This window comes from Carettochelys insculpta, chromosome 10, assembly GCF_033958435.1.
Source record: "Carettochelys insculpta isolate YL-2023 chromosome 10, ASM3395843v1, whole genome shotgun sequence".
In the NCBI taxonomy this organism is placed as follows: domain Eukaryota; kingdom Metazoa; phylum Chordata; order Testudines; family Carettochelyidae; genus Carettochelys; species Carettochelys insculpta.
The window spans coordinates 43006878-43022865 of NC_134146.1; the positions used below are offsets into that span (position 1 = coordinate 43006878).

Sequence of the window (15988 nt, forward strand, 5' to 3'; positions counted from 1 at the left end):
TCATAGTTGCACATTTAAGCTTTAGTGACAAAAGCTAAAAGGCACAATGGCAGATATGAGGAGTAATAACACCTGTTTTCTAAAGATCTTGGGGCTCATTCAGTGTTAACCCTCGTCTGGATTATGCAAGACTCACATCCTCCTTAGTTACAAGTTTTATGGCCCTTTTACAAGTATGATCTAGCAATTAGCACCCAGAACTAGAGCTCTTCTAATTTACTGTATGATTTTAGGCAAATCAGACTTTCCAGCTCTAAAAAGGAGAGTTCAGTAGAGCTTAAACTTCTCTTTCACCAACAGATGGTGGTCCAATAAAATTTACTGCCTCACCCTTGTCTGTCTAAATCCTGATATTCTGAATTATATAATTCTTGTCTACTTTAGAGCGGGATTGTGAATCTTAATGTTTAAGTATGGTGAGGTTATCAGCAAAAGAATAATGTTGAGAATGTTCAGTTAAGATTCTTATCTGCGATTGATTTCCATACCTCTAGTGTTAGAAACTAGCTCACAGAAGCTAAAGGACATGGCTAAATCAGCATCTAGTGCAAAACTAAACCAGAGATTGCAGGAGATAAGAGTTTTAAAGGAGGCCAGATTTTTGGCACTGAACTGTTTGACACTATCCCTTTAAAACTGAAGTCCAGATAGTGCATATGGTGAATTAGACCATGTTTCTGTTGGGGTGGGAAAAAGCAGGGCCTGATCACTTCATCCCTCATAAAGATCATACAATCAAGCTCAGTACACTGGAAGTGGTGAGAGCTTTGGGGAGGTGATAAATGCTACGGAAACTCAAGATTATTATTTTCAAAATGTGTTGTCTGTGGCTCTGCTTGTCATGTTGTTTCTCAATGGACATAAAAATAGCTGAGTCATAAACAGGTGTTCATAGCACTAGAACATCAACTGCAGCTGTAGTGATAATCAGCACTTAGATGGCTTAAAAATCTTAGTTCTTTAATTTAAATTTGAAAATTGTCTTCACAATCAGCACTAACTTTTAAGGCATAGTGTTTCACGTGCTTAACATTTATAACACAAGTGTCTGGAAACATTTATTCTTTACACTTTTAGTGTCTGAGCCATAAATGGATTTGCTTTCACTCCATTGCATATAAAGAAGATGAATGCGGTCTATGACTGATCCTAACACCCATTGCCATGGGGAGCTAGGGAGTTAACCCAAGAAGGGGAGGTTTTGTACTATATTCCTAGCAGAAATTGGATATGGAGACATGGATCACCATAACGAACAGAATTTGGCAAGGGAGTTCTCCAGGTGAAGGTGGAGTTGTTATGTGACCTTTGGGGTAAGTGTTTGGTGGTTGGGGGCATTTTTCTAGTTGCCTGAAATATCCTGTGTGCTGAGCTTGTTTTGTTTGGAGGTCCATGTGAACAGGCTAGCAAGCTGTTAGGTAAGGCTGAGAGCTTCTTATCATGGCTTTGATAATGGCTAATCCATGGGAAGATCATGGGGTAGAGCCAACATTGTAGCTCCAATGCAGCCCATCCTTCTTGCTGTTGTCATTGGGAGGCATGTCTGGGAATTGGGGTCATGGAATGGATGGTGCTAAGTCCCAGTTATCCCTGGTTGTAGAGTTGGCCTCGTGGCCATTTGCAGCAGCCTCAGGCAGCTCTTATTTATGCCAGGGATTATCTCAGCGTGCAGTGGGGATGGGTGGAGGGGAGGAGAAAAATACAGGTTCTTGATCAACTTGATTTGAGAGGAAATTCCTTTCCAACCACAAATATGGCATTTGATAAACTTGTTGACCTGCTGTCCCCAGCCAGATATATGGGGGAAAAAATGTACTGTACAACTCCTTACCTAGTGTTCTAACTTTGGCCATTGGCAATATTTGGTGATATTTCTCCCTTTCTATTCCTTGCTGCTGTTGTATTTCTAGGGGGACTGAAATAATGGAGCTTTTGGGGTTCTTATGAGTTCCCACATCTGCTGCCCACAGAAGGAAGTCAGACTGGGAGTATCTGGGATGAAGACATGCAGAAGTTTCATGCTATCTACTTTTCCCTGAAAACCTCCATGGGTACCCCATGAGTGTCACTGGGAGCCAAGCTGGAGTACAGGGTGTGTGAGAGAAACAGACCTGTTACATGGTATTAACAACATCAGTGCTTTGACTCACAATCCACTCTTGCCTGTGAGAGAACTGAGGGATACCTGCTGGTTAAAGAGAATAGGAGTCCCAGTGTGTGGAGGGCTCTGCAGGAAAATCAGATGGACAAGTCCCCAGGTCTGCAATGGTGCCAGTAAATGGGTTCATGAGAGAAAAGTGTGTGGCAGGGTATACTAACCCTCAAAGGGGCAGTCTAGAGCTGGAAGCTCCTGAGTACTCAAAGATCCCCACTCCTACCCTGGGGCTGGGCTATTTCAACAGGAAGAGGGAGGTGAGCAGGCTGTGGCTTCCTCCAGGCTCTAGGAGAATAGTCTGACTGTGCCAGAGAACTTCTTTTTGATTACCCTAATGTTTTGGAGTGCTGAACTGGGGCCCTGAGGAAAGGCCCTTATGAACCTGAAGACTGCTTTTTCTCTCAAGACCTTAAAGGAGACATGTTTTGTTTTTGGCTTCCCCTTACTTGGCCTTTTATAAAGAAACAAAGTTTCAGGACAAGAGAGGCATGGCAATTCCAAGACAACATCTCAGGCTCATCATCAGCTACAGGTTGAATCTCTGTTGTCCAGCATTCTCTCATCTAGCAACATCCATAATGTGGCATGATTTTAGATAGATGGACAACCACTTATCATGGATATGGCCAAGTTTCCTGGGGTCCCATAAAGTCTGTTTACAGACACTATTCCTGGCTCTGTGTTCTATGCTGTTTAGTTGTAATTTACCCCTAAATGTCTTCTAAAGAGTCCAGTAAGTGTTGGTAATGTGCTAGACAATATTGACCTCCTGTGGTCTGGTGAATTCTCTTGTTCAGCATCGGTCAGGTCCCAAGGATGCAGGATTAGAGAGGTTCAACCGTACCGGGTTCATGGGAAGCGGGCCATGACACTGAAATAGATCTGATTAATAATGTCAACGGCAGAGTCCTATTACTGACAGTGAAGAAGTATACAAATAAAGTCTTCATCTTCAATACAATGCCATTGCAGGTGCTTGCCTGAAGTCATTAAAATGTAAAGGGGATTATAGCAGGACACTTACACTCCTTTGGATAGCTACAGTTCCTACAGTTGCCAGCCTTCTAATGGCACAACACTGAACACCTTTGCCCTGCCACTGCTCCATCCCTTTCCCAAGGCCCTACTCCTTCATTCCATCCCTCTCCCTTCCCTCACGTTCACCAGGCTGGGGCAGGGGTTTAGGGTGCAAGGGGCGGTGAAGGCATCAGCTGAAGATGTGGGACTGGGGATGAAAGTATGGGATGCAGGCAAGAGCTCAGGGCTGGGGTATGGTGTGAGGGTGCTGGGGAATGTTTGAATGCTCCAGCTGGGTGTGCAGGCTCCAGGGTGGGGCCAGGGATGAGGGGTTTGGAAGGTGGGAAGAACCTCAAGGCTGGGACAGGTGCTTGGGATCTGGATGGGGATGTGGTATCCAGGCAGCACTTACCAAAAATAGCTTCCAGGAAGTGTCTGGGAGGTCCCTGCAGCTCCTAGACCAGGGGCCCAGGTGGATTTGCAAGCTTCCCAAACCCACAGGCACCGTCCTCACAACTCCTATTGGTTGCAGTTTCTGGCCAATGAGAGCTGCGGAACTGCTGCTCAGGATTGGGGCAGTGCACAAAGCTTCCCTGCCCTTCAGCTCCCCATACTACTATGAACAACAGGGACTTGCCTGCCACTTTCTCAGAGCAGTGTGGAGTTCGGCCCGGCAGGGAGCATCGGCCTGTATTAACACTAGGCCCTTGGTATGCCGCTGACTGGACTTGTAACAGTCTGGTCTGTGGTGCGGATTGGAGTTGCCAGGATTCCTTTCTGATTGGGCATTCCATTTGAAAACTGGCTGTGTGGCTGCCCTATTCTCAACCTTTCAGACTACCAAACCCCTTGCAAGGAGTCAGATTTGTCTTGAGTACCTCAAGTTTCACCTGACTTAAGCACTCCCTTACAAAAATCAGACAAAACTACCTGTGTCACCACAAATTGTTGTTTAAAAATTGCTTATTTCTTCAATTTTTACCACATAATTATGCAAATAAATCAACTGGAATGTCAACATTATACTTACTTTTCAGTAACAAAGAGGAAGCCGTGCTAGTCTATACACTATCAAAACAAAAAGCAGTCAAGTAGCACTTTAACGACTAGCAAAATGGTTTATTAGGTGACCTTTCATGGGACAGACCCACTTCTTCAGACCATAGCCAGACCAGAACAGACTCAATATTTAACAGACAGACTCTGTGCCTTAAATATTGAGTCTGTTCTGGTCTGGCTATGGTCTGAAGAAGTGGGTCTGTCCCACGAAAGCTCACCTAATAAACCATTTTGCTAGTCTTTAAAGTGCTACTTGACTGCTTTTTGTTTTACTTTTCAGTGTGTAGCATAATCTCTATAAACAAGTAATTGCATGAACTTTTAGTTTGCACTGATTTTTATTAATGCTTTGTATGTAACCTGTTGTAAAACTAGGCAAATATCTAGGTGAATTGATGTACCCCTAAGGGTATACTCACAAAAGTACACATACCCTGGCTCAGAACCACTAATCTACAGAAGGAAAAAGTTCCAGTGGCATTGCAGTCACTCTGAAGAGGAAAATTTCTGTTTTGAGTAGTTCTGCAGCATCCTGGAAACAGTAAATCCATACTGCTAATCACACCATGTTGCAAAATCACTTACTGCTGGGCTCAACAGGAATCAAACAGACTGGATACTTTCTAAATGTAGATTCCCACCCACCCCCAAGTTGTAGCTATTCAAAAACTACTCTAATATTCTTAAAGTCATTGTTCTAAACATTCTCTGTTCTATACTGAAAGCAGCCTAGTCAGTTTACTGGTACATTGCCAACACTGTTTTGTTCTGCATTACAGTTTAGGGCACTGACAGGTGACAGGCTGAACCCTGAGAAACACTGTTAACTGGCAGTAACTCAGCTCTAATGATGTGGATCAATACTTAATGCGTGTTCTAAGGATAGTGGTTTCAAAAACACTCAGCATTGAATTCATTCTGCTTCCACTGACATCAGTGGGATCAGAGTTAGGCTTAGTCTACACTGCAAAAATAGGTGTTAATTCAGATTAGTTAATTCACATTAAAATAGTAGTGATGACATGGGAATCCAGATTTTAACTTGTTTTAGTTACTGTAGTTTAAACTTGGAGCTGCACTCAGTCAGGTTGCCATATCTTGCCTGCTGTTTTAACCCAACTTTGTTAGTTGGGGGTTAGCTAACCTGAGGTAAGAATGCACAGGGTTTTTGCAGTGCAGCCCTAAGGCTAATGCTAAGTGCTTTTGAAAATATCACTCCTAAAGTCAGGACTCCTGGGCTTAGTTCCAGGCCTTGCCATTGACTTGCCGTGTTCTCATGCAAATCACTTAACCTCTCTGTTGCAATTATCCTATGAAGTGCGGGGGGAAAACAGCACATATCTAACAGGGGCATTGCCAGAGTTCATTAATGCTGGGCAAGATCTTTGCATGCTAGGTGAACAGAAGCTTTCATGGTAAAATCATGTGCATTATGTTATTATATTTAGTGTAGAAGTCCTTTGGCTCTTAGGAGCCAAAGTCTCTTTTGAAAATTGGACTTGGGAGCCTGAGTTATTCAGATGCTTTTGAAGATTGTACCCATTCTGTTTAAATGAGGTTGTTTCTCCAAAGGATGCTCGCTCATTCTTAACTGGGAATGTACAGTGTGAAGAAGGGGAAAGAGTCATTAAGGAATGGGGGATAATCAGGGAAGTGAAAGCACAATTGGAACTGCAGCTAGCAAGGAATGTGAAGGGCAACAAGAAGGGTTTCTACAGGCATGTTAACAATAAGAAGGTTATCAGGGAGGGTGTGGGGCCCTTATTGGATGAGGGAGGTAACCTGGTAACAGATGATGTGGGAAAGGCTGAAGTACTCAATGCTTTTTTTTGCTTCCGTCTTCAGGGACAAGGTCAGCAGCCTGACTACCGCACTACGCAGTGCAGTATGGGAAGGAGGGGGGCAGCCCTCGGTGGGGAAAGAACAGGTTAAGAGTTATTTAGAAAAGCTAGATGCACACAAATCCATGGATTGAGATTTAATGCATCCAAGGGTATTGAGGGAATTGGCAGGTGTCATCACAGAGCCTTTGGCTACTATCTTGGAAAACTTGTAGAGATTGGAAGAGGTTCCAGATGACTGGAAAAAGGTAAATTTAGTGCCCAGTTTTAAAAAAGGAAAGAAGGACAATCCAGGGAGCTATCAACCACTCTACATCACCTCAGTCCTCAGAAAAATCATGGAAGGGATCCTCAAAACCCATTTTAGAGTACTTGGAAGAGGGGAAAGTGATCAAGAGTAGTCAACATGGATTCACCAAGGGCAAGTCATGCCTGACCAATCTGATTAGCTTCTATGAAGAGGTAACTGGCTCTGTGGACATGGGGAAGTCAATGGATGTGATATATCTTGGCTTTAGCAAAGCTTTTGATATAGTCTCCCACAATATTCTTGGCCATAGTTAAGGAAATATGGATTGGGTACCTGGACTGTAAGATGAATAGAAAACTGTCTTGGTGGATAGGCACAACAGGTAGTGGTCAATGACTTTGTGTCTGGTTGGTGGTCAGTTTCAAGTGGAGTGCCCCAAGGATCAATGCTAGGGCCAGTAATGTTCAACATCTTCATTAATGACCTGGATGAGGGCATGGATTGCACCTTCAGCAAATTTGCAGATGTCACTAAGCTAGGGGGTCAGATAGAGACATTGGAGGGTAGGGATAGGGTCCAGAGTGACCTAGACAAATTGGAGGATTAAGCCAAAAGAAATTTGACGAGGCTCAACAAGGAGAAGTTCAGAGCCCTGCACTGGGACAGAAGAATGCTAAGCACTCTTATAAGGTGGGGACCGACTGGCTAAGTAGCAGTGCAGCAGAAAAGGACCTGGGGATTACAGTGAATGAGAGGCTGGATATGAGTCAACAGTGTACCCTTGTAGCCAAGAAGGCTAACAAAATATTGGGGTGCATTAGGAGAAGCATTTCCAGCAGATCTAGAGACATTGTTATTCTCCTCTATATGGCATTGGTGAGGCCACATCTGGAGTATTGCATCCAGGTCTGGGTCCCCAAGTATAGAAAGAATGTGGATGCACTGGAGATGGTTCAATGGACGGCAAAAGAAAACAATTGGGGGCTGGAGCACGTGACCTAATAGGAAATGGCAGCCAAAACAGATGGCAATCAAAGATGAGAATGAAGAAGTGCCCATGAACAGGGAGAGGATTGTGCAGTGATGGATGAGATATTGCACCGACCTATACAAAGCACATTTGGACCCGAGTGTCTCAGAGGGACTGATTGAAGAGCTGAAAGAGAGATCTCCACCCAGCATCAAGATCGAGACCAATATTTCGAAGGAGGGAGTAGAAAAAGCAGTGAAATGACTAAAGAACAACAAGAGTCCTGGAAATAAGATCACGGGAGAGATGATCAAATATGGCAGAGAAAGCAAGATTCAGGAAATACACCAGCTATGTAACATAGCATGGAAAGAAAGGAAGGCACCTAAGGAATGGACAAGATCTGTGGTAGTGACAATACTCAAGAAAGGAAGTACATTGGAGTGCAAGAACTATAGAGCGATTGCCCTAACGAGTCATCTCGGCAAGGTGCTGATGACGATACTGACTAAGAGACTAAGATCACAGATAGAAGAACATATAGCAGACGAGCAAGCAGGGTTCAGAAAAGATAGAAGTACCATATATCAGATATTGGCATTAAGACTGATAGTGGAAAAAGCTTGACGAAAGAACAAGAATGCTTGCACTTGCTTTGTCAGTTTTCAAAAGGCATTTGACGGTATAGATCAGGAAGTGACTTGGGTGGTGTTGGAGTCATACAGAGTGGATAGCAGACTGATATGGTTGTTGAGGATTTCAATGACAATGTGGAGGCAGCAGTGAGAACATGTGGGGAGATGGGAAGTTGGTTTAAAACAAGTAGAGGTATGAGACAAGGAGATCCGATATCACCAAGTATCTTCATCGCACATGTGGAGAGAGTGATGGACAAGATCAAGGAAGAGATAGAAGAGGTATCTGTGCACGGGAAATGAATTAACAACCTGAGGTTTGCAGATGATATAGTTATCATTGAGGAAGATGAGGAGAAGGTAGCAAAAATGGTGTAGGTGTTAAACGAAGAAGGGAAGCGGTACAGACTGATTATGAACACCAATAAAACAAAAACAATGGTATTTGGAGATAAGGAAATAGGAAGAGAGATCAGTGTTGATGGTATTGAACTAGAAAATGTAGAGAAGTTTACATATCTGGGGAGCAACATAATGTATGATGTAGATTGTAAGAAGGAAATAGCAACTAGAATAGCGAAAACAAGAGTGAGTTTGAAGGCGATGGATAAGATATGGAAAAGCAAAGCAATTAGCTTAAGAATGAAGCTGAGCATCTTGAAAATGTGTGTATTCAGCAGCATGTTGTATGGATGTGAGACATGGGTGATAACGAAAGATTCAAAAAGAATATTGGCTTTCAAAAGGCATTGTTATAGAAAGATTCTGAGAATAAGATGGATGCAGAAAGTCACCAGTGAGGAATTATATAGAAAGATACAGCCAAAAGAGAACCTGCTGTAGAAGGTTGTAAAATGGAAGCTACAACTATTTGGGCATACTTGCAGAATGAACGATGAATGAAAAATCAAGACCCCGGTATTTGGCATAATGGATGGCTCAAATAGGAGAGGCAGACACCATAGAGAATGGATAGATGATATAGTAGATTGGTGCAGAGCTATTCTACAGAAACTAAGCCACTCCGCACTGGACAGGGAAAGATGGAAGGAGATAGTCAGAGGGGCATCAGACACCAACAGGCGCTGAGTCCACAGTTATTGATGATGATGATTTCCAGCAGATCTAGAGAAGTTATTATTCCCTTCTACTTGACACTGGTGAGGCCACATCTGGAATACTGCATCCAGATCTGGGTCCCCCAGTATAGAAAGAATGTGGATACACTGGAGATGGTTCAGTGGAGGGCAAAAAAACCAATTGGGTTCTGGAGCACATGATCTATGAGGAGAGGCTTAGTTTGCAGAAGAGAAGACTGAGGGGCAATTGGATAGCAGCCTTTAATTTCCTGAAAGGCGCCTCTAAAGAGGATGGAGAGAGACTGTTCTCAATGGTGACAGATGGCAGAGCAAGGAGCAATAGTCTCAAGTTACAGAGTGGGTGGTATAGGTTAGATATTAGGAAAAAACATTTTACCAGGATGGTGGTGAAGCACTGGAATGAGTTACCAAGGGAAGTGGTGGAATCTCCATCTCTAGAGCTTTTTATGTCCTGGCTTGACATGGTCATAGCTGGGATGTTTTAGTTGGGGTTGATCCTGCTTTAGGCAGGGAGCTGGACTAGATGACCTCCTGATTTCCCTTCCAGCCCTAGAATTGTGTGTTTCTATGAATTAAAGCCCATGGAAATGATCTAAAGCAACCAATTCTGTGGCTGTCATGTATCTTAGAGTTTCCAGATTCAGGCTTATTTTCTCAATGATCCCATGTCCCTTCTCCCTATAAAGTCATGAGAGTCACATGCTGTTATGTCACTGATGCGTACTCCACTGTCCTGTGTGTTGCTACTACACACTGGGCTTGTCTATACCACCACCTTATTTAGAAGGAAGGATGGTAATTAGGGTGTTGGGAGTTTACTAATGAAGTGCTGTTGTGCATAGGCAGCACTTCATTAAGCAAACTCTCCCTTCCGCGGCAGCTTCGAAGTTTTAAACTTCAAAGTACCAGTACACATGTAGCCGCAGCGCACCTGCTGGTACTTCGAAGTTGCCAGGTGTGCCGTGGCTAGACACGTGCTGGTACTTCGAAGTTTAAAACTTTGAAGTTGCTGCCAGTGGCAGGAATTTGCTTAATGAACTGCTGCCTATACACGGCAGCACTTCATTAGTAAACTCCCAACACCCTAATTACCATCCTTCCTTCGAAGGAAGGTGGTAACGTAGACAAGCCCAATAAGTTTGATGTCTCCTCACTCCCACGTTGCGCTGGAATATGTTAAAGTAACTCTGTGGTGCAATTGGAATGATGCCAAGATGCACAATTTGAAGCAGTGTTGTGTGAGTGAATGTCTACCCTACTGTAAACTAGTAGAATGTGCTACGCTATAGCCTAAATGTTGCTTTTCAGTTCTGAGAAGATTCCCACAAGTCGTAGTGTTTGTACTTTCCTGGGTTTACTTTGTTAACCCAGTTGGGAAAAATCACATGGGATCATAAAACTGTCATTGAGGGTGGGAATTTGCTTCAGGACCTCTGTTTTGAGAGGATCCCCAAGATGACTGAGGGTGACAAGACTAAAGTTGAGTGAGTGGCATTGTGACCTGGCTGTGGGGGCTGCAGTACCAGTCAGGTTTGGAGACTGTCATTTGTGTGACAAGCAACTCACCTGTACAAGCCAGGCCTAGATCAGTGTTGCCATCACTGATATCAATACACCAGGCCTGAAGTGACCAACAGACCTGGGCCTTCACTGAACCCCATTCCTTCAGAGAGGACAGTGACCCCACAGACCTGGTCCCTCTCTAACCTCTCACCACCTTAAATTCTTTAGTCTCCATGGTAATTTTTTTGAAGGGTGGAAGGCCTTTTTTTCAGATTTTGCCCTGGATTCCTGAAAACCTGTTTAACACTTCAGATGCAGATGTGTGGATCCCAGCCATGATCATGGGTCAGCGGTTTCAAAAACTGACCTTTTCTGGAAGGAAAAACACTGACTTTTATTTTTATTTTTATTTTAAAGCAAATAAGCAAATATTTGGTAACGTAGTGAAAAGTCATGAAAACATAAGGTGTTCTCTTGAGTCTATCTCTTTGTGTGCACGTACACATAACAAATGGGTAAGGCAGTAATTAAATCTAATTTCTAGAGAGACAGGAAAAATAGCCAATTCTGAAAGCACTTAAGTTACTGCAAACATATCTCTTACATCTGGTATTTCACTCTAACCTTTATTATCTAAAGGTTTTCTTTTTTCTTCTGAGAGTGCGAATCTCTTTAAGCCTCTTTAATAAGAAATTACCACGCAGACCTACTTGCTATGCAAGTTTTGAAAACCTGACATTATTCCCAAGGTGCACCATGGGGAGCAGATCTCCCCTGTCTGGATTGTTAAATCAATCTTTTTCACAAAGCTAACAAAGATCTTGAAATTTGCTTCCCCTTCATGATCAGGTCTGTGACTAATCTCACAATTTCAAGCTTTCATTGATTCTCAGTCACTATAGCTTCCTTACTGCTTTGTTCTGGCCAGAATGGCAATCGAAATGCGGAACTTTCCAAGTGCCACAGCTGGCAGCATGCTAAGGGGGGTGCTGGATATTCATTTCAGCACGTCATTAGTATTCTCCGATTTGGCTATTAGCATGGCCCTTTCAAAATTTTGGCCAAGTGTAGACACGGCCTAAGTGTGCCATCTTGGGCTTATGAAGTGACTTAAACTACAGAGAAAATTTTGAGCAGGGGAGGGTTGAAAGCACCTCCTGCATGGTGTGAAACACAGAAAAAAATCTTTCATGAATCATCAACATTTCTTGATAAACAATCTCTGACCAGGAATAGCCAATGTTTTCAGGGGCGGGGGTAAAAGAGAAAAGCATACAGTGTAGTTGGTAAAATTGAAGTTGAGTTAATTCCTTCTGTTTTCTTAGCTTTGTATTCCTATATGCATTAAATTACTGGGAAACAAAGTTAGACACTAGTTCTTGTCATATCCTATTAAAAACAACAAACAGCATCTATTAAATGTAGTTGTATGAAGCACTCCCAGCCATCAGGTCTGATTCTGCTTCTCACATAAACCAATGTAAACCCAGAAAAATCCACTGAAGTAACTGGAATTACATAGGCATAAGAAGAGCGTGAGAACAGAATTGAAACCTATATAGTAACATTTAGGTCTGGATCCAAACATACCCAAAGTTCAGTTGTGTTTGCAGCGGAATGATGGCTCATGGCTATAGGCGTTCAAAGGGCTGTTGAGAGACCCCTTTGTCAATGATGCCATCCAAACCCTTTTTGGTTCATATTGTGAAACACAAGTCATTTGGTAAAAGATGTCTTTGTCCAACATCACTGCATTAATCAGAGGCATTACAGGTCCACACTAGAAAGACGAAGGTATTGCAGGACTGAGGTGCATTGATATTTGCACACTGTTTACCTGAACTTTTCTGGACAGAAGCCGCTAGTAAAACCAATGGAGAAAACAGAGAATCCTCCATATCTTGAAGTAGAATCACTGATTTTTTTTTATTTTTTATTAACTTGCATTAATACAGAGTTACAGTTGTAAGTACATACACTAGTCAGTGTTTAAGAGCAAGTTATTCTTCTGTCTAGAGATGGTTCTAAATACTCCATCAGAGCCTAACCTTGGATGTGGTCGAGGTTTGGATGTGAATTCATAGCACAGAGCTGCTTCTAATGAACCAAACATGCACACAAGTTGCAAATACCTCATCTCTAGGAAAAATTTGCATTTCATTTCATGTTTACAAGTTTAGAAGTGCTTAAATCACCTGGAGATTTTCTTGGCCCACTATAGGGAGACAATCTGGAGTACTAGTTTTGATTCAGGCTGGTAAGCTTTTATCTTCCCAAGTCAGTGGTACTTTAAATGAGTAATTGCACTCTGCCTTGAGTAATCTAACTCTAAGGTATTCCTTTAATTGAATTTGGAATGCATTGGCCCATTACAGGAACAGGTTTGCTTCATAGGTGCACATCAGCCATATGCTAAGATATAACAGAAAACATAATGATACCTCAACAGCTGCCTTTGCTCTTTCAAATTCCTCCTCCAAGGAGTGATTTCTGGAGAGGAATGCACCTCCCCAGCGCTGCTCTTTGGTTGATCGTGCCTAAAAGAAAGAAAAAAAGGATGACATGCTTTGTCACCAACTTTCAAATTCCTTCTCTTTCTTTCTTTGCTAGAGCTGAAGGTGAGCTTCATCTGGTTCAAAAGTGCATGTCTCCCTATGTGAATCCTTACCAACACCACACACAGTCTCAGCAGCGTCCAGGGCTTCAGTGGAGCAAAGTAACTTGTCATTCCCTCAAGTTTCCTTTTCAGTTGAATTTAGGCATAATGAACAATCCCATTGGGGTGGTAACAGTGGATCCAAAATAGTCTCTTGAAGCTTCAGAGGAAAAAAACTTCAGAATGGTTTGAAAGACTGCTGTATTAAAATCTTATGCCTCAAATAAGCTATCTTCACACTCTCCCCAACCCAACCCTGGTTGGTTTCGCTTCATTCTGCTAGACAAAAATTTGGCCCCTGGAATTCCTAATAAGGAGAGCTGTGAAAGGCATTCCTGCACAGATACCATTTCAACATGATTAATACTTTGTTCACATAGATGAAAAGTTGTTTGAGAACTGGATCCCATACAGTTCAGCCTCTATTACTTGAATCCTTTGTGTTATCACCCCAAACTCCCTGTTAACTAAAACAGGGTCAAGTTGCCTTGTGCCTGTTAGCTACTCTGACAATTCCTTTGATTCTCTGAAAGCTCCATTTTCTGAAAGTATGCTATGTTTCCTGAAATTATCATGTAATTAAGATTTTGCTGTAGCCAGTTTGGTAAATGCACATCTAGTTGAAAAAAACATTTAACTTAATTTGTATGTAATTTTTTTCAGATAGACATTAATTTCCAAAGATATGACTACACAGAAAAGTTATTCCAGAATGGCTTTTTCTGGAGTTATTATTCTAAAATAAACTATTCCAGAATAATGTGTCTATACTGCAGGGAATCCCCAGAATAAGCGAAACTTATTCCACAACAGTGTGTCTACACACAATAAAGCTTATTTTGGATTAGAGCCCCAGAAGCAATGCAGCAGAATTATTTCGGAATAAGATATTCTGGAATTGTTTATTTTGAAATATCCCCTATTCTCCCTCTGCACAGTCCCTATTCTGAAATATGTATTTAAGCCTAGGTGCTATTTCTCATAGAGTGAAGTTTACCAAATTCAAAATAAGCCATCTGCTATTTTGGAATAGTGGCTGCTTCAGATGCTCACACAGTTATACTGGAATAACTTTGCCGTGTAGACATACCCAAAGAGACAAGGTGGATGATCTTTTAAATGGTCCAATAAACGATATTCCTTCCCCCCATCTTGTCTCTCTGGTATCCTAGGACTGACCTGGCTACAACATGATATACATATGTTGAAGAGGAAAACCAAAATACATTGTACAACCTTGCTTCCATCTGCAAGACTTTTACAATGGAAAATCAGCACTGGCAAGGTCTGAGTTGTACATATATGTAGAGAGAACTTTCCTTATGATGATAACAGGACATGGGACTGGCTGGCATACATGAAATGCATCAGATAGATTTACAAGCATCACTACCTGCATAATTTCCTTATTCTTATCTAAGCAATTCAGAAGGGTAGCAGAAGATTTTTAGACAGTTTTTGAAGTTTGGATGGGGACTGAAAACAGAGGGAGACATCTTGAAGAGGTAAAGTGTGAGAGTTAGACTATAGAGGGAACATTTGGTTGCGACTCTTTGCTTCTACTAATGTTCTTTCACAATGGAGATTCATTTTATTTACCATCATTTGCAGGAGAAAGTTTTGCCTGTTTTCTCTGCACTTGTTGTAGCTGTCTGTCAGACTGTCTCCTGAGGCTTAGGATCATTAGTAGTAAATATACCTCCTTTGTACTGACATTCTCTAAGTTGGGCAACAAAGACTACCATGTGGCCCTCCTTCATCTCAGTGGGTCGGAAGAACTGGAGGGGTTGCACGGGCTATATGTAGAACCTGCAGGCTGCAGGTTACCCACCACTGCTCAAAGCCTTGAGTACCTTAATACCTCCAGTTATAATCAGATGACTCTTAAAGGGAGGGCTCAGACTTAAATCCAAGTCTGTGATTTCCCAAAGGCCGAGGGAATTGAGTTCTGTGGTGGTCTTTCAGTTCTGCCAAGAGTGGGCCTCAGTCATCTGTGTGTGCAACTGGAAGAATGCAAGGGTGAATTGAGTTCATTAACCAGTCATGGCTTTTTGGATCCAGATGTGAAGTTTCCTAAAGTGGGGGATGAGCTCTTTGAATTGCAGAAGTACAACTGGGGTATCTTTAAGCTCAACATCCTGTCCCATGTTTTGTGTTCAAATGACACAATTGCTATTGCCTGAGAATCATCCATATTTTAATTCTCCTCTTCCCTTATTGTTCTTCCCATGAAGACCATTTCTGCTAGCCTTGCCTACAGCATACGCCATCCTCATTTTAAGTAGGCTGTTCTTTGTGTGGCTTTAAAACACCTTAGAAAACATATCTCCCTCTATGTCTCCACTTGCACATTCCACAACTAGGTTTGCCATTGTTCTCTTCAAAGCAGCTGAAAGGATGGGTTGTTCTGTTCTCCGCAATCTGTCCCACTGGAAGCATATTAGGAATGTCTCTCTACCACTCTTCTTTTATTAAAAGAATTCTATTTATGCTTTTGTATAGAAAGTGGAGAGTGAAGAGCTGTGTTATGTCACCACAAAGAGCCACATGGTGACCTCTAGCCTTGCCAAATAGAAATTGTGGCCTAACTCCACAAATCCCTTACCCTCACACTTGTCTGGGGGTAAAACTCATTAGTCATTTGTCTGCACATAATTCCAGTTGCATTAATTTGCGTTATATTTCTGATGGTTGTAGTTGGTGATATTCAGTTACACTAAAACAGCTACTTCTGTAACTTTACTCTTTGAAATTCAGGTTTGAACCTGATGTGTTGTATCCAGAAGAGATATAATGAACATT

The 15988-nt window shown here is 42.2% G+C and overlaps 1 protein-coding gene across 2 annotated transcripts in view; it reads right to left on the minus strand.

The window, feature by feature from the left end:
* Nucleotides 1-15988, minus strand: part of PEX5L (peroxisomal biogenesis factor 5 like) — a 65789-nt gene that overhangs the window by 16970 nt on the left and 32831 nt on the right. For both annotated transcript variants that reach the window (XM_075004047.1, XM_075004046.1), the window contains one exon: nucleotides 12972-13067. In XM_075004047.1, the coding sequence (XP_074860148.1) occupies nucleotides 12972-13067 (96 nt within the window). The remainder of the gene's footprint in view (nucleotides 1-12971; nucleotides 13068-15988) is intronic.